This window comes from Raphanus sativus, chromosome 4 (genome assembly GCF_000801105.2).
Source record: "Raphanus sativus cultivar WK10039 chromosome 4, ASM80110v3, whole genome shotgun sequence".
In the NCBI taxonomy this organism is placed as follows: domain Eukaryota; kingdom Viridiplantae; phylum Streptophyta; class Magnoliopsida; order Brassicales; family Brassicaceae; genus Raphanus; species Raphanus sativus.
This window is the reverse complement of record NC_079514.1, coordinates 46,599,613-46,624,718: the sequence shown is the minus strand read 5'-3', so window position 1 is coordinate 46,624,718 and position 25,106 is coordinate 46,599,613. Positions and strand designations below refer to the sequence as shown.

The following is a 25,106-nucleotide window of genomic DNA, read 5'->3' as shown; positions in this document are numbered from 1 at the left end:
TGGACCTGTTGTGTCCTCTCACTCTGTTGTCCATCATCACCTGCAGAAATCAGAATTGAGATTGTTATCGAATAATGAGTTATTGGAAAGTCGAGTTTTCCTGCAAAAATTACAAAATCAAGTTTTTCTGCAAAAAATTGCAAAAACAAGTTTTTCCGCAAAACCGCAAAACTGATATCATAAATTCATCCTCCTTCTATATGTAAGTGGAGAATCAAGCTAACAATCATCCGAGAAGACAACAAAGGTAGAGATAGTCGCAGTGGACTTTCAGAACGGCATATTGGAAAAAAGTAACATCTGAGGCAGACATTTTCAACAGAAGGATAGAAGCTTAACCCATAAAAAAACTGTAAGCAAATATGAAATGTTCAATTTCCAGATACGGAATCAGCTTTTTATAGGGATATCATTCTTAGCTGTTGTGAACGATTGAGATATTGATGATGAGTAAAGAAGGGAAGATAAATAGTTTTATGGATATTTATTAGAGAAGTTTAGAGAGAAACGGCGGAGAGGAGACGAATGTGAACCTGATAGCATTCCAACTTAGTGATGACTAGTGAGAGTTAAGCGACATAGTGGATGACCTCAACCGAAGACGAAGTGTAAACGATTAGCAAGCCTCTTTAGGCCTTTCTCTCGGAAGATATAAATGAGTCTCTACCTCACTTTTAGGCTTTTGCTAAAACTATAATATCTAATATTTAGTGTTTAGGTAAAAACATCAAAATGCTTTTACTTTTGTTTAGATCTCTGCCTCACTTTTACCTTTTTCTGATAAAAACGAAGTTACAAATATCAAAATGAATAAACACACAACTCTAATCGTAATGAACACAAGTTGTTTTTATTATGCGGATTCCACATAAATGATAGAGGTGTTGATGTGTATAGGCTAAAAGGAAAGAAAAATATGGTGTTATATTATATGATTTTTGATTATGGATCATTTTTTGGGCTTACAGATATGATTTATCTCTTTTTTTTTGTTTTGTTTTGGGATTTGCTTGTCTTAAAGTTGTCTTTCTTGCAGTGTTTTTAAAACTGGACCGTCTAGCGAACCAGAAATATTTTGGATCATGGGTCATTGTGGTTAGATTGAGCTTGAATCCGGTTCGATCAGGTTTGATTAGATTCAACTGAATTAAATAATATTTTATAAATAATATGCATATTCTTACAAAAATAAATCATATCAAATAAAATGTTTAAATAGCCATAATGTTTAGAAAAAACTTCAAAATAACAATTAAAATGTAACAAAAATAATTAAATAATTAAATAGTTCAAACCTAAAATTAATATGAAAAGCACATTTAAAACTTTTTCTCAGATCTTATCACTCTAAATTGTCATCACCTTTTAAGAAAATTATACACATTAGATAAAAAAACTATATTTTGAAATACAAATTTCATAAAAGTAATGTTTCAAATATTAATGTTTTCAAAATAAGTAATCAAGAAATAAAATTTAAACAAATTGAGAAGTAGACAAAAACAATATATTGACATAAAAATTAACTTTGTAAATCTTGTAGTTTAAAAGACGAGAAATGATATTTTATTAATCTTTAATAAATCATATTTTTACTTTAAATGAAAAAAATAATTATTTCACTAACAAAATTTTGGTTTATATATGAACGGGTGTTTGGCCGGTTCATTGGGTCGCCGGTTTCCAGGTTTTTGACGCTTTGAAAAAGATTTTTAACCGGTTTAACTTTAGTTGGATTTAAGTGTTAACCCAACCCGAATTATTATCGGTTCATGGTTCAACCCGGTCCAACCGCCAATTCGATCCGGGTTTAAAAACACTGCATTCTAGTTTCTGATTTGTACTCAAAGAGGACTTATAAATTTAGGGGTAAGGTTTATGAAAAGGAAAGTTTGACAAATCTAATCCAATAACAACACATTTCTTTTCTCAACAATACACACATACATTTAAAACCTTTTTATGGATAAGAGTAGTGACCAGATTCCAGAGTATATATTATCAAAACTCAAAAGTAAGAAGTGGTATCTATACTATTAAAGTAGGATCCTACTGTTCTTTTTACTAAAAATACTCTTTTTCTTTATTAACATTGCATATTTCATTAAAGATAATCAAGTAATATTAATAACACATTTATATTGGGTCATTTTTCTGATCCAGCCCACATCTCACATCAGATCTCTCTTGGACCATTTGGGCTTATTAAAAAATTAGATTCAATTCTTATTTTTTTCTCCAAATTCAAATAATTTCTTTTCAATCATTCTTAATATTTTGTGTAATGAACAAAAATTAATCACTTCGGGTACGGATCGGTTCTTTCGGATATCAGGTTTTTCGGGTTTTGAAATTAAACCCCATTCGGGTATTATAAAATTTCGGATCAGGTTCGAGTCGGATCTTTCCGGGTCCGGGTGGGTTCGGTTCTCATGCATAAGAACCTGAAAAATAACCAATTAACCAAAGTATCTAAACGGGTTCGGTTATTTGTACTCAAAGTAACCAAAGTATCCGATTCAGTTCAAATTTTTGTATCTAAATTACTCAAAAGTAACCAAAAATATCCATTCTATACAGTTTTTTTGGGTGAACTTTTATCCAAACTATCATATTTTATCCAAAAATATTCAAAGTATCGAAAATAACTACTATAGCTAACTTATAATATTAATTTAAAATATTAAAATAATTATAAATATAATTATAACATATATTTTTAGATATATATTCACATTTCGGATATTTTCGGGTACTCATTCGGTTTTCAGATCGGGTCGGGTTCGGGACCGGTTCTTCGGATATAACAATTTAGAACTCATTCGGATATTTACTCCGGATCTGATCGGGTTTGGAACCCTGATTTTTGGATCGGTTTCAGGTTGGTTCTTCGGATCCAGATATTGTGTTCATGCCTATACTCATTTAAAATGAAACACGATAAAGAAAGATAAAAAACTTAAGTCTTTTATAAAAAAACAAATATATGAAAATATGACATTTACTAAATATTTATCAATTTAAAAAAAATAAAGGAAAATAAATCCGCGCTTTGAAGGCGCGTATCAAAATCTAGTAAATGTTGTTATTATTACAAGAATAAAATGTCAAACCGTTAAAAAAGTCAACAAGAAAAAGAAAAAAAAACACCAATAAACTCCGACGGCCGCAAGTATCGCAACTTTCTCTCTCTAAAAACCCAAATCCAACGTCTCCGTTTCTCTCTCTTCAAACGCTTCTTCTTCTTCTGCTTCTTCTTCTTCTTCTTCTTCTTCTTCATCTCTCTCTCTATATTACCCCTTTTCTCATCCTCTCTTCTTCACCTTCATTGATCTGAAAATCGAATGATGGATTATCATTCTAAGCCAAGTCTGTAAAAGATTCAAAAAAAGAAAAAAGAACATTTTTTCACGAGGTAAATCGAAAGTTTTGGTCTTTTAATCTTTACCTATCATACTCGTTGATCAGATTCATGGGTTATCGTTAAAATCTTTAGATTCCTATTGGGTTTGTTTCATATGTTGTAAAGTTCAAAACTTTATTGTTACCATTCCCTTTGTCTGAATCTTACATTGTGGAATGCAGATTAATGTTGTTGACATTTGCGAGTTCTGTATCCTGGGTCTACGGAGTTGGAAACGAGAAGAAGATCGCGTCTGATAATATAGTTATAACCACTGATTTAATGAACGATTTGATAGCTGGTTCTTTTGGTTAGAGACATGTGAGTTATGGTATCCACGACATTCAGGAGAATTGTGACACCTTGTTGGAGACCTTTTGGTACTGGAGAAGGTTCGGTTCCAGATGAAGATGGTAACGGCCGTCTTGATGGTCTCTTGTGGTACAAAGATCACGGTAACCACCTCACCGGAGAGTTCTCTATGGCGGTGGTTCAAGCGAACGCTCTTCTCGAAGACCATAGCCAGTTAGAGTCTGGTCCTGTTAGTTTTCGCGAGTCTGGTCCCGAAGCGACTTTTGTCGGCGTTTATGATGGTCACGGAGGTCCTGAGGCAGCTCGGTTTGTGAACGAGAGGTTGTTTTGTAACATGAGACGGTGCGCGTCTGAGCAGAGAGGAGGGGTCTCTCCTGATGTGATCACTAGAGCCTTTGTCGCGACGGAAAAGGAGTTTCTTGGTTTGGTTCAGGAGCAGTGGAAGACCAAACCGCAGATTGCTTCTGTGGGAGCTTGTTGCTTGGTGGGTGTTGTTTGTAATGGATTGCTGTATGTTGCAAACGCTGGAGACTCTCGTGTCGTCTTGGGGAGGCTTCAGAGTCCGTTTAGAGAGACGAAGGCTGTTCAGCTATCCTCGGAGCATAACGCTAGTATCGAGTCCGTGAGAGAGGAGTTGCGTTTGTTGCATCCTAATGACCCGAACATTGTGGTATTGAAGCACAAAGTGTGGCGTGTGAAAGGGATCATACAGGTTTCGAGATCCATAGGTGACGCGTACTTGAAGAGAGCAGAGTTTAACCAAGAACCGTTGTTGCCTAAGTTTAGAGTTGCGGAACGTTTTGAGAAGCCTATAATGAGAGCTGAGCCGACGATAACAGTTCATAAGATTCACCTTGAAGATCAGTTTCTTATATTTGCTTCGGATGGTTTATGGGAGCAACTAAGTAACCAAGAAGCAGTTGACATCGTTAACTCTTGTCCACGCAATGTAAGGATCTTTTTCTTTTTTTTCACAACATCAAGATTTGGTCTTTTGATGAAGTTTTGAGTAAATCTTTGTTGGCATTGTGTGGTCTCTTTTAGGGTGTGGCTAGGAGGTTAGTGAAAGCTGCATTGCAAGTAGCAGCAAAGAAGAGAGAGATGAGGTATTCTGATTTGGAGAAGATAGAACGTGGTATCAGGAGACACTTTCATGATGATATCACAGTGATTGTTGTTTTTCTCCACACTGCAAATTTGGGAGTTCGAACTCCGGTCTCTGTCAGAGGAGGTGGTGTTCTCTCAGGCAATGCCATTTTCTAGTCTTTTTTTTGTGGTTACTCAATAATAAACAAAATATAGTTCTTTTTCCCTTTTTCAAATCAGAAATTTGATTTTGTTTGCTTCTTCTATACAATTTTTTTTATAATCTTCTTTTGGGTTGTCCGTTACTTTGTTTAAATTATTTTCTAAACTCAAATTGTAAATTTTATTTCCTTTTTTACCAAAACTATATGGTGACTATGTTTAGTTATGCTAAAGTGATGACAAAACCACAACCAGTGTTTGAAAAGTCAATCCAGATAGCAAATGTGACCTAAATGAAACGATATTTTTGGGAATGATTATTTAAAAAAATTAGTCTAGATCTTCAAAAAGTTAGTACATATATATGCCTAAACAATAATCTCCTATAAATCGACTAATCACACCTAACGATTTTTTGAACATTAAACAAAACCAAGGTAGCAGTAGTAGGGGTGGGCAAAATATCCGTAAATTTTGATTCGATCCGTTATTCGTTCCGATTCGATCCGAAAAATCCGAATATCCGTAACTTAACGAATCGAAGCAAATACTAAAATCCAATATCCGTCAAAGACGAAGCAAATCACAAATACTAATATTTTTAGAAATGGATATCCGATCCGATCCGTTATATACATATATATGTATACATGTTTATAAAATTATATAATATACATACTTTTATATCTTTATATAAGTTTTATAATGTTTTTATTCACTAAATTAATTATTTAGTTATTAAAATTTTTGAAAGTATGTAATTTTTCATTAAAAAATAATGAAATATTATTATTTTATTTCAGATTTTCTTCTTTTTCTTTTATTTTTCTTAATTTTTTTAATTTTTTATTATTTTTTACGGATCGAATCGGATATCCGGAAAAAATTTGGATATTCGCGGATATCCGATGTTCCGGATATCCGAAAAGTTACGGATCTGATCGAATCAAAAAATCGAATATTCGTAAGGCACGGATCGGATCACGGATATCCTTAAAATTCCGGATATCCGCTCCGTGCCCACCCCTAAGCAGTAGAGAGCCTTGGCCTGATAACAATGGCAACAATTTTGAAGGGCTTTGACTAGTCAATCATACAAGTTAATTTTGCATATGGCTCATTCACAGAGAGAGAGATTTCAATTTGGGTAGCTCTCAATCATTTTAAGACCAAATTTTCCACACACAGACTGAAGCATACACCCAAACACGTCAAGATCCACAAGAGCTAGCTGAAAGATGCATGAAACGAGCCAAGCAGAAGCACGTCCCTAAGCAGATAGAGATACTGTAACCAAAGATTTGTTTTAAATATAATTTATATTGTCTCTGGTAAGTATTGAAAAAGTTCCTACATGGCACAATACATAACTGTTTTTTTATCATCTCATGAGTTCATGAGACCAAAGCAGTAGTCTCAAAAAAGAACGAAACTACACCTGTTTGCTTTTCTTTTCTCCATGGCCCATAAGTTGTTGCTTGCTGCTTAAATAAACTCGGTTCATGGTTATTCAGAGATATTATACAAAACCAAACCAAAACTAAAGCATCACAAGAGTCTTATAGTGCTTGCCCAGCTAATTTCGTTTTGAATCCAGATAGAGAGAGAGAGAGAGAGAGAGATTAGTCAGATTTCTTCAAGAAGATGAGAGGTAAAATGTCGCTGGGCAAGACTTGCATTCTATGTGTATATACTTGAATGCAAAAAAGCCATAAAAAATAAAATAAAATGTTGCTACTTCTTCAATAGAAGTACTCTCATTATCTGTCTCATATAAACAACTAAAGACCATACAGAGAGCCCTGCGGATACATAGAGCAACCCAATACCAGACGGTAATAGCCTCTCAAAACTGCTATCCCTGCTTGCGAGCAGTATGGTTAACGCTATCATCTGCGTTGCAGTTTTCCACTTTCCCAAGCTATTTACAGCAACAGCCTAAGAACATCAACAACACCATTTTCTATTTTTAACAAAAGAACACTCAGAGAAATGAATCCAAATGAATATATTTACCTGAGAAAGCTTGCCGTTTTGAGATGCAGCCCATTCTCTTACTGCTGACATAGTAATCTAGAGTGCAAAGCATTACATACTACTTTAGAACCAGGAGCTGACTTAAATGATATTTAACAATACAGTAAAAAAAACTTTATACATCTTACCTCTCTACCAATAATTGCAATTGAAGGTACTGTCACTAACCATGGAACTGGTCCTAAGACAATAGCGTCCATGGGTTTGGTACACAGCAAAATCAATGTTGCTGCTACCATAAGCTGCACATCCAAAAGATAAAATTAAAAAAAAAAAAAAGAGACAAAATCTTTTCATTGGCATAAAATGGAAGATAAGCTTAAAAGGGAGGCTCTTCTCTCACCTTATCTGCCACTGGATCCAAAAAAGCACCAAACGCAGAACCTAACCTCATCTGAAAATGCACAACATCGCACCGCTATGGTAAGAAGAATCCACATAACTACACGAAAATGGGTAAAGAAAATGAAGTACCTTTCTTGCAATATATCCATCAAGCCAATCTGTAATGGCAGCTGCAATGAAAATACTCGTTGTGGCAGTTCTCCCCCACCAGCAATCGGCGTAAAATGCTGCATAGTGGATATACAATTCGGATTATAAATCAAACATATACGAAAGCTTAAGACTCTTTTTGTGAAGGGTGTAACAAGTGAAAGTACTCATAGCAATTAAACTCAATTCAAAAACTCTAATTTCAAAAAAAAAAAAAAAAAAAACAGATCACAAAAGAAGACTTGTTCGACGTCAAAATTCAAGCAGAGCAAGGAAACATCTCGTCTGAAAACTTGGATACAATTCAGATAAATAAATCAAACATCGACCTTCGTGAAGGGTACAACAAGGGAAGTACTGAAAGCAATAAGAAAACTCTAATTTCAAAAAAAAAAAAAAAAAAAACAGACAGAACATAAGAGAGAAACACCTTGTCTGAAAATTCAAGCGGAGCAAAGAAACACCTTGTCTGAAAACGTGGATACAATTCAGAAAACTAAATCAAACACATACGGAAGGAAGTTTTGTGACTTTCGCGAAGGGTGTAACAAGTGTGTGCTCATCTCATAGCAATAAACTCAATTCAAAAACTCTAATTTCAAAAAAAAAAAAAACAGACAGAACAGAACAACCAGAGAACACACATGTTCGATGTCTGAATTCAAGATGAAGAAAGAAAAAACGGATTATGATCACAATATTAGCTCCTCGTTTTAGATCTGATGATTCGAAACCGAATCAACGGAAACCAAAAAAGATAAACGTACTCGCGACGAGAATAGGAACGGCAGCTACACGGCCAAGGGTTAACACGGTGGGCAATGTGAGCACTTTAGAAGATAACTGTGGGGGCAATGGCGACGAATGGCGATTACGACGGAGCAACGAATCTTCGCCACCACCAGAGCTATTCTGATCCAACGACACAGCAGCGTCCTCTTCTTCACCCATAGTTGCTGAATCTGTAGAAATTCGACGATCTTTGATTTCTCCGATGATTGAGAAGCTAACGGTGGCGACTAACCTCCCTTGAATCCGGAACCCTAAGCTTTTATGGAACGAATCAACGGCCAATCACAATGCAGCTTGGATGGACGCTAAAATGCGCCAACGAGATTGGGACGTATCGTGCGCCTTTAATCTATATCGACGGTTAATATCGAACCACGTGGCTTTTTTTGTTTATGACGTGGAGTAGTTTGGGCCTTGTGGTGAATGTCAACTTCAAAGTTGCAATACCTGCCAGAATATCTGATTTGTTGTATATTATTGACACGATGTTTGTTTGTATGAAAATGATGTATATGTACTCTTGTTTCGCATAGAGATGTAACAATGGATGACATGGCGTGATCTTGTTTGTTTGAAAGTGATTTATGTTTACTATAGTTTTTTAACAGAGATGTTGTTGTTTGTTTGAAACTGTTTTATGTTTTATTAATTTTTTAATAGAGACTAGATTTCGATCGCCTCGACCGGAACAGATGTCAATTTTCATTTCTTTTTACTAAAAGGAAATTAAATCAATTTTCATTTTTATCTTTGTTTTTACTAATTGTTATACATGATTTCGCAATGCGTTTACTAATATAATATTTTAAAAAATAATAATGTGTTTAATTACATAGAATATTTTTTTGCATTTACGGTAAATTATATGATCATATTTATTGGACATTATATGAAAATTCCAAAATTTGTAAAATTAGATTTATGTATAAAATATGTAAAAAATAATTTCCCTGAATTAAAAGTAAGAAAATAGATAAATATGAGTTAGTATGATATTAAAAATCGATACATTAGTTATAACATTTGTAAGAAAATAAAAATATTGTAGGCAATTTATTCCATAGAATATTCAATTTATATAGTTAATTATATCCACATTTTCAAAATTGAGAAGGTGTATCTATTTAGTTATACAGTGCGTTTTGTTTATGTGCAACTCTAACCCGTTTCTGGGCTTTCCGTTTCTGGGCCTGAATTTAGTAGTATCGTCTTGGAGACTCCGATCTAACGTTATGTAGCCGCCGGCAACAAGCTTATCGTGTTCATATGACCGCCCTGGAATCCCACTTGGTGTTATGTTATTGTTTTCCGACCACAACCTGTTGGAACCCAACACTGAAATCTTATTAAACCGTTTTTGGCATCCCGTCGAATGAAATCCAGAAACGTTACAGAAGAAGATTAAGCTGAAGAAAGTACTTTAATGTACTCATCAAGACTAGCTCTCTACTCTTCCCACGATTTGTAATAATGCACTCCCCATTAATTCTATTGTGTCAATCTTCGACTATAAATAAGTAACTCTTATTCTCTGAAATTCATCGGTTCAAACCTCTCAGTTATTATCATTTCTGAATTTAAAAGGATATAGTGAAAAATAACTCTTTCTTAGGGGAAGGGGAAGGAGAAACGTAAGGATTGAACTCCGGCGGCATGGTGGTGGCGGCACCACCAAAGATGGGAGCAGGCGGAGGAGGAGTGGCATCGTTAGGCTTGGGGTAATGAGCGTGGTCAGAGGAGTGAGAAGTTTGAGATCCGATGCGGCAGGAGTATAAATCTGGTTGCCATCGTGATTCTCTTGCTCATTCATGATTTAATTCTCATGATTCTTCACCATTCTTCCTCTTCTTTCAGTTGGATCTTATGTTAATTGTAGTTTGACGTTAAAAATAATTTATTTATTTTATTTTCTTTTTATTGGTAATAAAAATGAAAAGGTGGCACAGTTCTACGCAAGTTCCGTTTTGTGATTTCTGCAATAGTATTTTTTTTTTTGAAAAACTTCTGTGATAATAATTTGGCATATGATCTTAATTAGTTTGGATTATTATTATTATTATTATTATTATTATATTATTATTATTATTATTATTATTATTATTTTTTCTTTATTTTGTAACAAGTTTGGATTATTATTTTTTTCTTCCTTTTTTGGTTTTAATGTGGAAACTCTAATTCATTGATTTTATGGACAAGACACATTAGATTGTTTTGCTTGCACGGATATTTTTAAAACACAATTTGTTATAGCAATAACATCCTTTCCTTTCTATATTGAAGATATGAATAACATACAATTATAGAATAAATTTCCAAAAATATTTTCTCCCAGCATTAAATAGCATTTAGTACCCAGTGGTGTCTGAGTAAAGACCAAGATCCGCACTTGCCTGTTTGGTCTTTAATTTGGTTAGGTAAAGATAATATAGATCAATTTTCTGGCTTGGTCTTCCGTGTTGTTTGTATAAAAGATAACTAGATTTTGATCCGCACTTTCAAAGCGTGAATATTATTAGGGAAAATTGCCAATAGAGAACAAAAAAACAAGGGTGTTGTCCCCTAAATATAAATCCATCACATAATTGTTCTAATGGTATAAATTTTTTCATAATACCAATTTTAACCTTTCATTAAGTGATTTAAAAATATATAAAACAAGATTAATTAATTAGAAGAAAAAAATAGAAAACGTCATCGTCTTTTCCAAAACAGAAAACGTCATCGACTTCGTTCAATCGTTACTTTTCTAGGGTTTGATAGAATTGGAATCATGGGTTTCTCTAAAGTTCAATCCTTTGTTCGATGATTAGGGTTTGGGTTTTATTGGGTTGCTCATCTCGTGTCTTCCTCACTCTCGATTCAATAGATCCGGGAACCATCGAACCAAACGTTACATCGTCGCTGCCGTCTCACTGATTCATTGATACTCACAGCTTCTCTGTGGATCTCTCGAGCTTCAAGCTTGATCCACTCTCGGTTCAAGCCAAGGAATCTGAGCTCAACGTCTCTTGTCTCTCACTCTCTCAACCCTTTGAAGCTCTTAAACTCTTAGTCTCGTCTCTGTCTCTCAATCTCTCAACCCTCTCAGGTATTAACTTTACCCATAACCCCTTGTGTGTTAGGCTTGAAAGCTAGACTCGCCTATGTTTATTGTTTAGTGGTATCTATATGCAGGGACCTGCTCAAGCTCAGAAGTTAAGGGATTCGCTTGTGGAGGCAAAGTCTGACATTGTTGTTAAGGTACAAATCCCAACTCATGTGTTGGTTTTTCTTACCTTTGTTACTGTTATTTTAAGGCTATACCCTGACTTGGTTTCTTTATTTTTTATGGATACGTAGATTGGACTTAGAAAGGGCTCTCGCTCATTTGAGGAAGCACGTGATCTGGTGTTGCTTTTGAGGTACGAATGTTGATGGGTTAATACAGCACTTGTGCGCTTGATAAACGCCTCTGTTTTGCCTTTCCTGATTTCAAAGTAGAAACTGTGAAGCTCTAATTGTCATTTTTCCTGATATGTCGTGTATGTTTGGGTAAAATACACATCTGATAGCTTGTGATACCATGATAATTTTGGTTGATTCTTCTCTGAAGACAAAGACTTTGATCTGATCTATTGCTTCTTGTCTACTAGTCTTGTGTGTCATTGTGAACAAGTTTTGAGTTTCTGAAACCATTAGTAATTTTTCTATGTTACAATGCTACTATAGATATAATCTTATACAAATATTAGGTAGTAATGGAAACTGGAGTTGTGTGCGTGTGTGACTAAAATATTCTGATTAATCAGGTTTTGTGTGTTATTCTTTCAGGTACAATGCTAAGCACAGAACCGAGCTTGGATTCTAAGTGAAAGCTCAAGCATGTTGTCTTTTGTTTTGTTGAATTTTGAATTTTCCTAAGTTTTTTGTATTTTTGTTATGACGTTTTTACATTTATGCTAGACAATGTTACCAGATTTTATATTTATAAGAGTGAAGACAAAATTATGCTTCATTGATTCCAATAACTCTAGCCTAGCCCTTTTGTCATCAGCAGAAAAAACCCATCCAGTAGTCACACCTAATTTCCAAACACCACATGTGGTGTAGATATGTATCATAGAGAATAAAATTTTGTGAAAAAAATCAAAAGAAAATCTATGGAGAAACCATAGATTGATGAAGAAGAAAGGTGATAATCATTTTTTGACAAGTAAAATCGAAAATAACACATTTTAGGAAGTTAGAATATTTTTAGGAGATTTTTAGAATATTTCCTTAACTGAAACTTTCATTAATTTTCGCAAAAATCAGGTAATTTTATCTTAGAAGGCGCCTTCTAAAAGTTTAGAAGATTGACAAAAATCCAGAACACGCTTTCTACTTTTAGTAGACGAAATAGTACATTTTAGAAAATACATTCCGCGAAATTTAGAATACTTAATAAAAGTAGAAGATGCTTCCGGAAAAAAGTAGATAACTTTAGGATTAGTAGAATGCGCATTCCACTGTTTTAGAAAATTAGTAAATAGTAGAATGTACGTTCTAAAAATAGTAGATGAACGTGTTTATTTTAGAAATCGCTTTCTACTATACCATTTTCTGTAGAAGGCACATTCTACCTTTAGTAGAACGTATTTTCAAATTTTTATTTATCAACTTTTTGAAAGAAAAAAAAATATCAGCTTGTGTATATAGATGTTTTATTAATTGTTTATATTTTTAATATATTTTTGATTCACAAAAGTATTTATTTCATTAGTTTTCAGAAATACAAAGGGTAAAAAAGAGAAAAATTGGACAAAAAAGGATTTATACCAAAAGGACAACACCCTTGTTTTTTTGTTCTCTATTGGCAATTTTCCCATATTATTATTCAATTTTGTGAAATATATTATTTGTTTGTAGTTATTGAATGTATTTATCTTAGTGAAACTTTCTTTATAATAAATTTGACACATTCGAGAGTGTCTCTGGTAAACTATATGTTTCTCTGACTTTGTTTTATTCCTTCTCCAATCAACATATTTATTTGACTTGTTGTTAAAATAAATGATTTTTAGAACGCAACTGTACAATACTTTATATATTAATATTTTGTTTAAACAATGTGACATATTTCTATATTAATTAAATATTTACATTGTAATTTAAAATAAATTTTGACTCGCATGCCTGCGTGGGTGTATATTTCAAAAAATATATTGCTATTCATTTTTCATGTCAATATAAATAATCATATAAGTAATAGTATTTTATATGTACCATCTTATAAATAATCATATATATTATATTTTTAAAGTTTAATGTGAAATATAAAAACCTTAATTTAAGTTGGTATATAAAATTAATCTTTTTGTTGTATTTTCTTATATATATTGAAAATATTTTTAATAACGGTCATTGGAAAATATTTTAGTAAAAATAAATTTTTGAATATATGCATATTTTAATATGTATATAAAATTTAAAATTTATTTTATGATTATTTTAGACAAAACAATGTTTTTAGGTAATTATATTGTCCATTTTGTATATTTTAAAAATGATATAATAGATTTCCAGTTTTTATTAATAATATAAGCCATTATTTTTTTTCTTCTTGACATACTTTTATCCATGTTTCAAAGTTTTAATTTTTTTGCATCAGTTTTCTATGAATTATTATTAATTTTATGATATTTTTTTGAAATTGAACTCTTGAAATTTTTATATTTGACTAAACTAAATAAGGTAATAATATTGTTTTTAATTTTTTATATAATATACTATTTATATTTCAGTTTGTGTTTTTATTTTTACCATAAAGAATTGTAAATATAGTGACAGAATTGTAAATAAGAAGAAATATAGAACGAATGTTGTTTAATTTATTATAAAAACAATGGCTAAATGTTTAAATAAAAAGAAGTATTAAATATGTTATTCATGTTTCTAAGAAATTCTCATTTGTTATTAATTTATTAAAAATACAATGGCTAAATGTGTAAATAAAAGAAAGTACACATCTCTATTATCTATGTTGCCAAACATATCTCATTTATCCTACTATCATTGTTTCCAAACATCTGCAATTTGTACTTCAATTTTAATAATATATATATAAAAATAAGTTAACAAAATATCTAAAGATTTAGAGTTTTAACTTATTTTACGGTGCTTAAGTTGGGAGGCTGCTACATTTTTTTTGAACACTAAGGAGGCTGCTATCTTACATAGTTACATTGCAACTTATAGAGATACAGAATTTATGATTATTTTAGTCACAAAAAGAAGAATTATGATTATATGCTAGCACAACAACATTAGAATCACTGTCATACATGATTTTATTACAAACATATTCAAAAATTGTGTTGTTCATAATTTAGACATGATATGTATCGTTTTCAGGTAAGAAATAAATTGCCATTTTTTCAATAGTACCATTCAATTTAGCAACAGACGCAAGTAGGGCTGGGCAAAAATCCGAACCCGAAACACCGAACTGAACCCGATCCGAAAAAGTAGCACCGAATCCGAACCAAAATGTAGCAGAATATCCGAACGGGTTCAAAATTTCGGTATTTAAAGAACCGAAACCGAACCCGATCCGAACCGAAATATTTTGGATACCCGAATGTATCCGAAATAAATTTATATACTTAAATATATACATTATTTTATATATAATATATATTAAAAATATATAAGATACCTTTAAGTTTTCCAAAATACTCGGAAAAAATGCAAATAGTCAAAAGTAAATGTTTAAAATAGCTAAAGTATACTGAAAACACCAAAATAGTTAAATATCTATTGATTCTTTATCCAAATATTCAAAGAAAACCAATTTATATTTAAATTAAGGTATATAATGAATTTTGAAAATTTAAAAACATTTTAAATGGGTTATACGAACTCGAACCGAACCCGCAAAGATCCAAACCGAATCCGAACCAAAATTTAGAAATATCCGAATGGGGCTGAAATCTTTGACCCCGAAAACCCGAAACCCGAATGGACTGAACCGAAACCCGAATGGGTACCCGAACGCCCAGCCCTAGACGCAAGTATCCAGTCTCGACATGAGACTTCAAGTCAATAATCGCATATTAAAAAGATTGCTGCATTTTCAAAAGAAAAAAACAACAACAAACTTAATGTAAAAAATGACTACGTATACCCCAACATTTTATGCAAAAAAAATTAGCAAATCCTTAAACAAATGCAAATATACTATTTTCTTTGGGTCAACCCCATGAAAATATACTTTAAAATGCACCAATGGCGTCTTAAGTAAATCAATTCAAATTTATTAAGTTTTAGCTTACAATATAAACAACACTATTTGTTATATTGATTTACTTAAGACTAACTAAAACTAACATTAAGAGAAAGTAAACCATTTTATTTTTAATATTTTATTAAAATCAGATAACTATATAATTAAAAAAAAGAAATAGTTAAAATTGTTGTAAAAGAGTTAAGCACGTTGTTGCTACTTTTAGTTAAAAGTAAAACATTTAAGATAAAATTGTACTAATAGTTTGTTTAAAACAATAAATACATACATAGATTTAAAATCTCTGCAAACCATGTAAAACTACAAATAAAAGCAATTTCTACCGATGGATCCTCCAAAATTGACAACAAAAATATCTCGGTAGCTGATCTCGAATGAAACACATAAACAATTATGCATTTATTCCTCCTAGAATTCGAGATTCTATGTTTAAGAGTTAAGACCAAACAAGAAATAGTCTAGAGATGCTCATATTTGTTCTTAACAAATAATAGAGTTTATTTACTAAAACCAAATATCACCCAACAATAAACTTAAGAAATAAGACCGTTGAATACCAGGAACAAGATTCCAAGAACACTATTTCCAACATAACTAGATGTCTAATGTTTTGATTGTCAGTTTCTTAAGATTTTCTTTTTGGAAAAATATGCAAAGGCCTCATGGTAGACGAGAACCTCAAAGTTCATATACATTAGCTGTTAAATACAGATTATTTAAAAAGAATGACATAACAACTCAATTATGGTTATGCCATAGAATCAAAAAGTCAATACAAAAATTACTTACAAACAAACTAACCAACAATTTAAATAAATACAATAGTATATATTATACACACTCTTGCAAATGTGAACCTAAACACACAAACCGCGAAATTATATAAAAAGTAATAATCTAGATTACAAGTAAAGTACGGCGGATTGACTCTAGTGTATTGTAAACATATTTAATAAATCATGTTAGGAAGGATCATAACTGCCTTAGCCGATTGTACATGTCAACTTAATTGATTTATGAGTATAATGTTTAGTTTTAATTGCTTCTTGGTTAACTTTCTAAATACTATTGTTATACTAAAAATTAAGAAGATATTGAATATATGGATTTAAACTTGGTCAGCAAGATTTTTTAAAAAGTATAGATTTTTAAAAAAAAAATTTAATTAGCTAAAATAGCTAGGAACATGATTTAAATTTGTAACAAGTATTTATTTTTATAAGTGATAATATACATTTTTAAAATTTACCTGACAAAATAATTTCTGATATTACATTTTTAAACACAATCATTTATAGTTTATACTAACTAATTTATTGTTTTCTTATAAACAATCAATGGTGTCATCCATATTTTTTAGAATATGATCTTTATATCCGCACAAATATATTTCAGTTTTTTATGGATCCAAATTTTATGATAATGTATAATAAAATTGTTAGATATATTATTTAAAATATATGATGCTATATTTTTATATATTCAACATTTATCATACTGAACTTATATTGGGGTATTATTTATATGAAAATATATGTAAGATAATATATAAATGACTATTTTATGTGGATTAAGAATATATATAAATGATTATTTTATGTGGATTTTATTTTTTTAATAATTATAAATAATAAAAAATATAATTACATCAATTTAAAATCTATATTTTTCATTAACTATTTAAAGCTAGGCTTGTTAATTATTTCCAAACACATATATAAATAACAAAATAGGTAAAAAAATGATTTCTATATGTTAGGTTTTATTAATCATTGTTGCCATATTTTTAAGTTAGAATTCGATTTAGGAAATGCATTGATTAAATATAAAAGATTTTTTTTTATAAAAAGTTAATTAATTAATAACTTCAGTGATATACCATTGTAAATAACGGTAAAACCTAAGAGGTGGTTTATATTCGTACTCCACTTTTAATAGATTAGATTTAATAGATTAGATGTTATAATGGGCTCAAAAAGACATTAACGTACATTTATATCAATGAAAACCATTTAAGCTTGTTTTAATGATTTGAGTTTAATGGGTTTTCTTCGTTATGAATAAATAAATTTATTGGGATCACAGTAACATACAAGATGGGCATGATCAAGCTACAGGTTATAAAACGCTGATCAATTTACCATCAAAGATGAAGCCATATGAAGAAAACATGTTTAGTGGTGAGGTTTAGGTGATGGGCTTAACAAGGAGAAGTGTGGTTAAGAAGAACAAGACGTAAGTTAAATATTCTTTTGATAGAACATATTTTATAAATATGGATTACTGAATATTGTAAAAAATAAAGATGATAAAATTATACCAAAGAGTAAGAAAAGATTGATACAACTGCAAAGACGAGATATTATCTTTTTTCCTTAACTCAAAATACGTCCCGTAGTACGACGGTTCGATAACGTAATGAGTCCCATGATGCACTGCAAACAATTTTTTGAATTTGCGTCATTCTATCCGAAACCTGGCGAAACTGATTTTGTGTTCTACTCTCAGACACAAGAAAAAAAATACTAACACAACTATTTTAAGCGGTCTTTGTGAGAATTGTTCGTAAGTGAATGTGTATTACAATATGGAGAGTTGAATTATCTAAGCTTCTTCCAAAGCCATAATAAAAGAAAATTGTAGGCATTAATTGTCATAATTAATTTGCACCCATGACTAGCAAAGTCAAAAAACGTTTATTTGTTATCAATGAAAAGATATAAATGATTCTTTTAATCACTGATTAAATTTGGTCAAAAATATTAAAGAATATTATACCAGACCAAATCTTAAATTCAATCCCAATCCAAAACCGAATCAAATACCAAACTTTGTTTAATTCATTTCAGTTTGATACATCCCCTATATATTATTTTAGGAGCATTATAACAAACTAACCTTTACCTCATGTGTTATTTTCATGAGTGTCATTTCCTATGTTGCATGTTCACAAGCTCTCTCACAAAGAAAATTGAAAAACCTTTTTTCCACTAGACATATTACAACATTTACTACTGACTAATGACATTATACATCATATAAACTGCGCTCTGTAGTTAAATGCTAACTAATACGATATCAAACTAATTATGTAGAGTATTATTTATGGACCAAATTAATGATACGTAGACTATTGTTTACGTAGAGTATTATTTATGGACCAAATTATTCTGTTACGTAGTGTATATTCCTTATCATATATACACTTCACGTTATTCTGTTATCATATGTAATCTATTCATACATATATTATATTATATATAAACTTTGTTTAAATATAATTTGACATATATTCCACATACAATTAAAGATTATATAGTAAGACAGTTATCTTTTTGTATCATTGGCGAGTTCCTAAATCCATATAATTTATATTACTATCAAAAGAAATTAAAATATCAAGTATTAAATTTTTACACTGAAAACTATAAGAATAACGTATTTTTGTAAAAAAAAAAGTACTAAGAACCTAATAACATGCATTAAATTATATTAAACGTACAAATCAAGGTCAAATGATTTTGTGATTGTTGCAACAATAACTTTTCTTAAATCTAAAATATAATGTCAGTTACGGTTTTGGTAACAAGTCACATTGATTGAAGAATAATATTTCGTGATTGGTGTAACAGTCATTTTTCTTAAATCTAAAATATAATGTGAGTTACGGTTTTGGTAACAAGTCACCTTGATTGATGAATATACGGTATCATTAATTGGATTAATATCGATTCATTATTTAAATCATACTTTTTTTTTTTGCTAAAAGATTTACTATTAAAATGCAGGAGAAAAAGAGTTTGACAAGCAAAGCTTAGTGGGCTAAGTAGCCATTACAAGAAAGAACCCAAAATAAGTAGAAAGCCCAGACCCAGAAAGTACACACAGAAGCCCATTGTAAGGAGTCATCGATGAAAACGAAGAGACTTGGAGGAAACAGAGAAGTGCCTGATCGATAGGTCTAGGGGAGAGGTAGTGATCGCAAATTGGAGGAGAACCAAAGCTGTAGCATCTCCGAGGATAGTCGGAGCGATTCATGGCGGATGCTAGCAATCCTTCTTCTGATAGTTGGATCGATTTCAGTGGAGAGGGAATCAGAGGAGCGGTAGGTACTACGATGGAGCCTATTGTTTCTTTCAGTCCAGAGGATGTACATCGAAGCTTGCCAAGTGAGAAAGAGGAGAGGTGGGACCTCTGCAATTGTCGTCTCCATAGGCCAGACGAGAAGGAGCACATAAAAAACAGGTGGGACCTGGTTTCTAAAGCGGCATTGCATAGGTTACAAGTACCATCCGTTATTACTCCCCATTGTAGTAGCCGATCACGGGTTGGTGAGCGGTTGAGAACCATCAGCCAAGTAAGAAACCGATGCTTGGGAATACTCCTTGAGAACCAAACCACTTTGTACCAGGGTACCTGCGGTTGATTCTCTCTGAGCAGATTATAAATTTCTCCAATGGCGTAAGTCGATCTCAATGAGCCTCCTGGATACCACTGGTAAGTGTCCTCAGCTCCTGAAATTGTTATAATTAACAAGTGGGAGTATACTCTGACCTGGTTGTCTGATCTTGCAGGAGGAAGAACCCAGTGATCTATATCCCATAACTCCGCTATAGTTGCTGTCGATGCAATTCCCACCTGTGAAGATGGTTCATCACTCAGATAGTCTGTGATCCTGCCAAAAGGTGACCAGTTGCAGGACCAGAAGTAGGTTGTCTCGCCATTCCCAATCGTCCTTCGGATCCAGCTGTATGCGTGTTCTCTCAGTAGTAGAAGCTGGTTAGCTTGCCAAGAGTGCTTCTGTCTAGTGTTAATAACCCAAACGTTATTAATATCGCCTTGTAGGATCTCTCTTATGAACCAATTGGACCAGATAGAATCCTGCTTGAAGAATAGGATCCAGATGAGCTTAAGAGCTGCTGCTCTCTTCCATACAAGTAAGTTCTTTAAGCCTAGTCCCCCTTCCTTTTTCGGTGTAGTCACTGAAGCCCATGAGACTTTTGCCGAGTTATGGCCTTCCGTTTTTCCTTTCCACAGGAATCGACTACAGAGAGAATCGATTTCCGCCAGGCAAGCTTTGGGGAGGATAAACGCGCATGACCAGAAGTTAGTGATACCCGCAATTACCGATGCAAGCAACTGAAGCCTCCCTGCAAAAGAGAGAGTTCGAGTAGTCCAGGAATGGAGCTTAGACTTGATGGTCTGAAGGAGTGGTGCACAGTTACTCATCGACAGTTTCTTTGTGCAAAGCGGCACTCCAAGGTATCTGACAGGGAGTGTTCCTTCTGTTAACCCTGTTGCTTGTTTTATCTGATCCAGCTCATGCGGCTTTATACCTGCAGCAAAGAGAGAGGTTTTGGCAATACTCACAGCAAGTCCTGATCTATCCTCAAAATCTTTCAGTATAGCTAGAACCGCCTGGACCGATTGAACAGAACCCTCGCAGAAAATCAAGAGGTCATCTGCAAAGCAAAGGTGTGTGAGCTCCGATCTCTGGCATTTAGAATGGTAGTGGAAAGCCCCATCCTTAGCAGCCTTGTTTAGCGAAATTGATAGGCAATTAATAGCTAGGACAAATAAATATGGGGACAGCGGGTCACCCTGCCTTAGCCCTCTCCTTCCTTTGAAGTAACCGTAGGTTGATCCATTAAAACCTAAGGAATAGGAAGGAGTACATACACACGCCTGTAGCCAAGATAAGAAGATTTCAGGGACATAGATACTCCTCAAGCACTGGAAAATGAATTCCCATCGGATCGTGTCAAACGCTTTAACAATGTCCACCTTGATAGTCACCCTCTTAGGACCTCCTAGCTTGTGATAGCCCTGCACTATTTCAGACTCTAGAACCGTGTTTTCCACCAGTAGCCTTCCTTGAACAAATGCCGTTTGGTTAGGGAGTATAACTTGTGGAATGAAGACCTTCAACCTTTTAACTAACATCTTGGATATTGCTTTGTATGTTGTGTTGCAACAGCTGATAGGTCTGTAGTCAGTGATAAGGGAGGCACCAGGTTTCTTGGGCACAAGTGTGAGGATCGTAGAGTTTGTGGATGCAGGGAGGAAACCTGTGATGAAAAACCGTTGAATAACTGCCACTGTCTCCTCTCCCACAATACACCACGAGGCTTTGAAGAAAGCGGAGGTAAAGCCGCCAGGCCCAGGCGATTTATTAGGATTCAACCGCAATACAATAGCTGTGATTTCTTCCGCTGAGGGCATGGTTGATAGTGATTGTCTGTGCGCAGTAGTGCAACGAAAATCATGCAGATCCAGAAACCATTGGAGAGAGGATACCAGAGGGGGAAGGTGAGGAGGGGCAAGAATTCCACTGAAATGGGTTAAGGCAATTTCACATAGCTCAGCACAATCCGTGACGAGGATGCCATTGGGAAGTTGGATGGATCGAATAGAGTTGTAAGACTTTCTTCCTGCTGCCACTCTCATGAAGATAATGGTGTTCTGATCTCCCAACTTCAACCAGTTGATGCGGGATTTCTGTTGGAAGAAGGCCTCCTCAATACTTCTCAGGAAGGTCCACTTCGTCATCATGTCTTTTTCGGCCTGAAAAGTCTCCGCAGATGGGTTATCCAATGTGCGTATCTGCAACACTTTAAGCAAATCGTTAGTATCTAAAACTCTCTTTTGAATATCTGAAAAACTCTCTCTATTCAGTGTTTTTAAATCTCTCTTTAAAATTTTCAGCTTAAACCCAAGGCAAGATAGATCAGTAGCAACACTTCCACTTTGAATCCATGCATTCTCAACAACCGAGGTGAAGGAAGGGTGATTAGTAAGGAAATTGAAGAATTTGAATGGTCTGGTTCCAGGGGAGGGGAGCGGGTGGGCTAGGGTAATGAAGCAGGGAGCATGGTCAGAGAACTCATAGGGGAGGAAAGTGGCTATGCTGTGAGGGAAGGATTCAATCCATAGGTCATTCACCAGAGCTCGATCGAGCTTTTTAGTGGTAGGCTGGGTGGGACATTTGTTGGTCCAAGTGTGAGAGGAACCTTGGTATCTTAGGTCAGTCATTCCCAAGTTGAGAAGATGATCCTTCATTTCAATCATATTAGAAGTTAAGTGATCCACCACTGGAGAAGGGTGCTCGTAGTGATGGATGATCTGATTGAAGTCTCCACCAATTATCCAGTTCCGGTGCTCTAGAAATAGCGTACTCTGAACCTCCATTAAGTCATCCCAAGGCTGCATCTCTCCTCACGGGTATTAGCCGCATAAACTGCTGTGAAAGTGAAGCCAGGGAGAGTAGGTATCGATACAGCACAAGTGATGGACTGCCTGGATTGATGCGTCACCTGAACTGTGGCGGGATGTTTCCAAATGATGATGATTCTTCCATCGAAGTCAGTGGCGTGATTCGATGTGTAGCTCCAGTCTGGGCAGACTCGTAAAAGAAGAGAATTTAAGTTGGGTTCTTTTATGTGGGACTCCAAAATAGCACCCACAAGCGGCTTATGTACAGATAGCCAATCAACAAAAGGGCGATGCTTTTCCTGCTCGTTTAGTCCGCGGACATTCCAAAAAAATAGGTTAGGATACATGGTTAATGAAGGGGTGCCTCCTCCAAAGGAGAAGAACAGGAAGTAACTGTAGTGGTTGGGGAGGGGTTAAGAGGTTTAGGTAGGATGGGGGGGAAGGTCAACAGGCTGAATGTTTGGTGAGGTTGGGAGGGAGCTTGAATTGGTGGGTGTTTGGGTTTCTGATTGGGCAATGGTAGGTGGAGGTAAAGGGTTGGATGGTGGGAGAACGAAAGGGTTTAAGGCAGTATGGTTTTGATCGGAAGAGAGAGCAGCAAATTTGTTGGAAACAATAGTGATTGGCCTGTCTCTGTGAACTGCTTCAAGTCCTATAATGAAGTTTCCATCCCCTTTAGAAGCAGGAGAAGTATCAATATCCATAGAGTTGGGAGCTTCACTGACTGGAGAGTCACAGATGCTATGAGATTCAGGCTGGGTAGGAGTAGCAGAAGGCGAAAGAGGGGTAAGAGGAGCTAAAGGTAAGGAAGGTAGGGGAGGAGACGGCGAAATTGGGTTGGAGGGGCCAGCGGGGTCAGGAGGTGATTGGTGGGGGGGAAGGGTTGTTTTTCTTATGAGAAACTTGAATCCAATCCTGAGGACCCCTAGGGCCTTTCGGGCAGTTCCTCATTAGATGGCCAGAACCTTTGCAAGAGTAACAGACAGGAGAGGGGGCAGTGGGTGGTTTTTTAGCAGAGGCAGGGGGTCTTTTGCAGAGGGAGGGGGAGGCGGCGGGAGAAGGAGGCAGTTCCTTTGGATATGTCCAATTTCTTTGCAGTGAGCACAAATTGGAGGTACCCAAGGGTATTCCACCTCAACATTGACAAATGATCCATCAGTTCGGCCAACCTCAATAACAGACGGGAGAGGAATGGTAGTGTCAATCTCCACTTTTACATGAGCCACACTAACACTGGAAAGATTTAATGTCCAGTCATCAGTTTCCTTTGGCTCTCCAATTTGACCGGCTATGTGACTTAGCCCTTCGTCGTAGATGAGGTCAAAGGGGACACCTTTAAGATGAGCCCAGAGCTGGATTCTTTGAAGCGAAGGTGTGTAGTCTTCTGGAAATTCCGCCCATCTCGAGACATGGAACATCGCAGTGTCCACATACCAGAGCCTCTTGAGCAGCACCTTCTCTCTACTAAAGTCACTAGGTAGGCGAACAAGAACAGCTTTCTTTGTAGGGAGCATATGTATCTCCAAATGCTTTCCTTTTCCCCACATATAGTTGAGTACATTTTGGATGAGGCTGTAGGCCGGAACTCTCCCAAAGAATCTGCACACAACAAAATCCTTATGGAGCTCAGCTCCCTTACGGTAAACATCATCTGGAATGATTATCCTAGGGACTTCTTCAGGGGAGAAAGATTGAGGGGAAAGTCTCATTAGATTTCTGGATGTGGTAGGCTTGGCTTTGGAAGCCCAAGTAGTGGGTGGAGGAGGATGGGAAAAGGTTTGGGGGTTACTAGGAGTAGTGACCAGAGGAATAGGGTTTTGGGGAACAGTAACTGGAGGAATAAGGTTTAGGTTAACCGATGGGGAGGGAGATGGTTGGGAGGAAGGGGGTGAGCGATTCAAGGGAAGCGGAAGGATGCCAGGGAGAGGGGGGGGGGTGGAGGATTGAGGAAATGCGGTGGTAGCGCTAGACATTGGGGCGGAGGAATAGTGTTAGGGTTTGGTGAACAGGGCGGAATAACAGAGTAGTAAGCTAGCAGTTGAGAAGTAGAGGGAATAGGCAACGACTGGGTAGTAATTGGTGTAAAAAGGCTTGGAAGAGAAAGAATTGGAGCCGTAGTAGATGGGGAAGGGGATTGTTGAATAGTTGCAACAGGAGGAGAAGCGAGGGGGAGGCGGCGGGAAGCTTTAGAGGGGGTAGAACGAGCAGCGGAGAGGGGAGGGAAGAGGTCGGGATCTGGAGGGTCAGGCAAGGGCGGTGGACGGCTGAGAATGCCGGCCGGAGCCGTTGGATTCAAAGGGGAAGCGGAAGCTACAGTCAACCAGGGGTTGCTCTCTCTCATCT

At 34.9% G+C, this 25,106-nt stretch overlaps 2 protein-coding genes and 2 long non-coding RNA genes across 5 annotated transcripts; 2 read left to right on the top strand and 2 right to left on the bottom strand.

Annotated features, from left to right (window-relative positions):
* The first annotated feature begins 3,160 nt into the window (after positions 1-3,160).
* LOC108848978 (probable protein phosphatase 2C 48) lies at positions 3,161-5,189 on the top strand. The gene is made up of 3 exons (XM_018622453.2): positions 3,161-3,415; positions 3,586-4,664; positions 4,760-5,189. The coding sequence occupies exons 2-3, from the start codon at positions 3,732-3,734 to the stop codon at positions 4,976-4,978; spliced, it is 1,152 nt and encodes a 383-aa protein (XP_018477955.1). The 5' UTR covers positions 3,161-3,415; positions 3,586-3,731; the 3' UTR covers positions 4,979-5,189.
* A 1,481-nt stretch (positions 5,190-6,670) lies between these two features.
* On the bottom strand, positions 6,671-8,661 carry LOC108853465 (CDP-diacylglycerol--glycerol-3-phosphate 3-phosphatidyltransferase 2). The gene is made up of 6 exons (XM_018626878.2): positions 8,263-8,661; positions 7,475-7,572; positions 7,344-7,394; positions 7,129-7,242; positions 6,980-7,036; positions 6,671-6,901 (listed from the first exon to the last, which is right to left on the bottom strand). Exons 1-6 carry the CDS (start codon positions 8,444-8,446, stop codon positions 6,698-6,700), a joined length of 708 nt encoding a protein of 235 aa, XP_018482380.1. The 5' UTR covers positions 8,447-8,661; the 3' UTR covers positions 6,671-6,697.
* A 557-nt stretch (positions 8,662-9,218) lies between these two features.
* Positions 9,219-9,840, bottom strand: LOC130511914 (uncharacterized). The gene is made up of 2 exons (XR_008945434.1): positions 9,707-9,840; positions 9,219-9,606 (listed from the first exon to the last, which is right to left on the bottom strand). It is a non-coding gene; the product is annotated as an uncharacterized LOC130511914 (long non-coding RNA).
* Positions 9,558-12,281, top strand: LOC108851600 (uncharacterized). Of its 2 annotated transcripts, none has more exons than XR_008945433.1 (5): positions 9,558-9,751; positions 9,900-11,375; positions 11,462-11,527; positions 11,627-11,688; positions 12,098-12,281. It is a non-coding gene; the product is annotated as an uncharacterized LOC108851600 (long non-coding RNA). The 2 variants fall into 2 exon arrangements; XR_001949343.2 differs by having other exon boundaries at positions 9,667-9,804.
* Positions 12,282-25,106: the final 12,825 nt, after the last annotated feature.

Excerpts from the sequence above, each read along its gene's own strand:
- LOC108848978 (XM_018622453.2), top strand. The coding sequence starts at position 3,732 with ATGGTATCCACGACATTCAGGAGAATTGTGACACCTTGTTGGAGACCT. Across the intron at positions 4,665-4,759 it reads TTAACTCTTGTCCACGCAAT|GGTGTGGCTAGGAGGTTAGT; the intron begins GTAAGGATCTTT and ends GGTCTCTTTTAG.
- LOC108853465 (XM_018626878.2), bottom strand. The coding sequence starts at position 8,446 with ATGGGTGAAGAAGAGGACGCTGCTGTGTCGTTGGATCAGAATAGCTCT. Across the intron at positions 7,243-7,343 it reads TGGATCCAGTGGCAGATAAG|CTTATGGTAGCAGCAACATT; the intron begins GTGAGAGAAGAG and ends TTGGATGTGCAG. Across the intron at positions 6,902-6,979 it reads AAAACGGCAAGCTTTCTCAG|GCTGTTGCTGTAAATAGCTT; the intron begins GTAAATATATTC and ends TGATGTTCTTAG.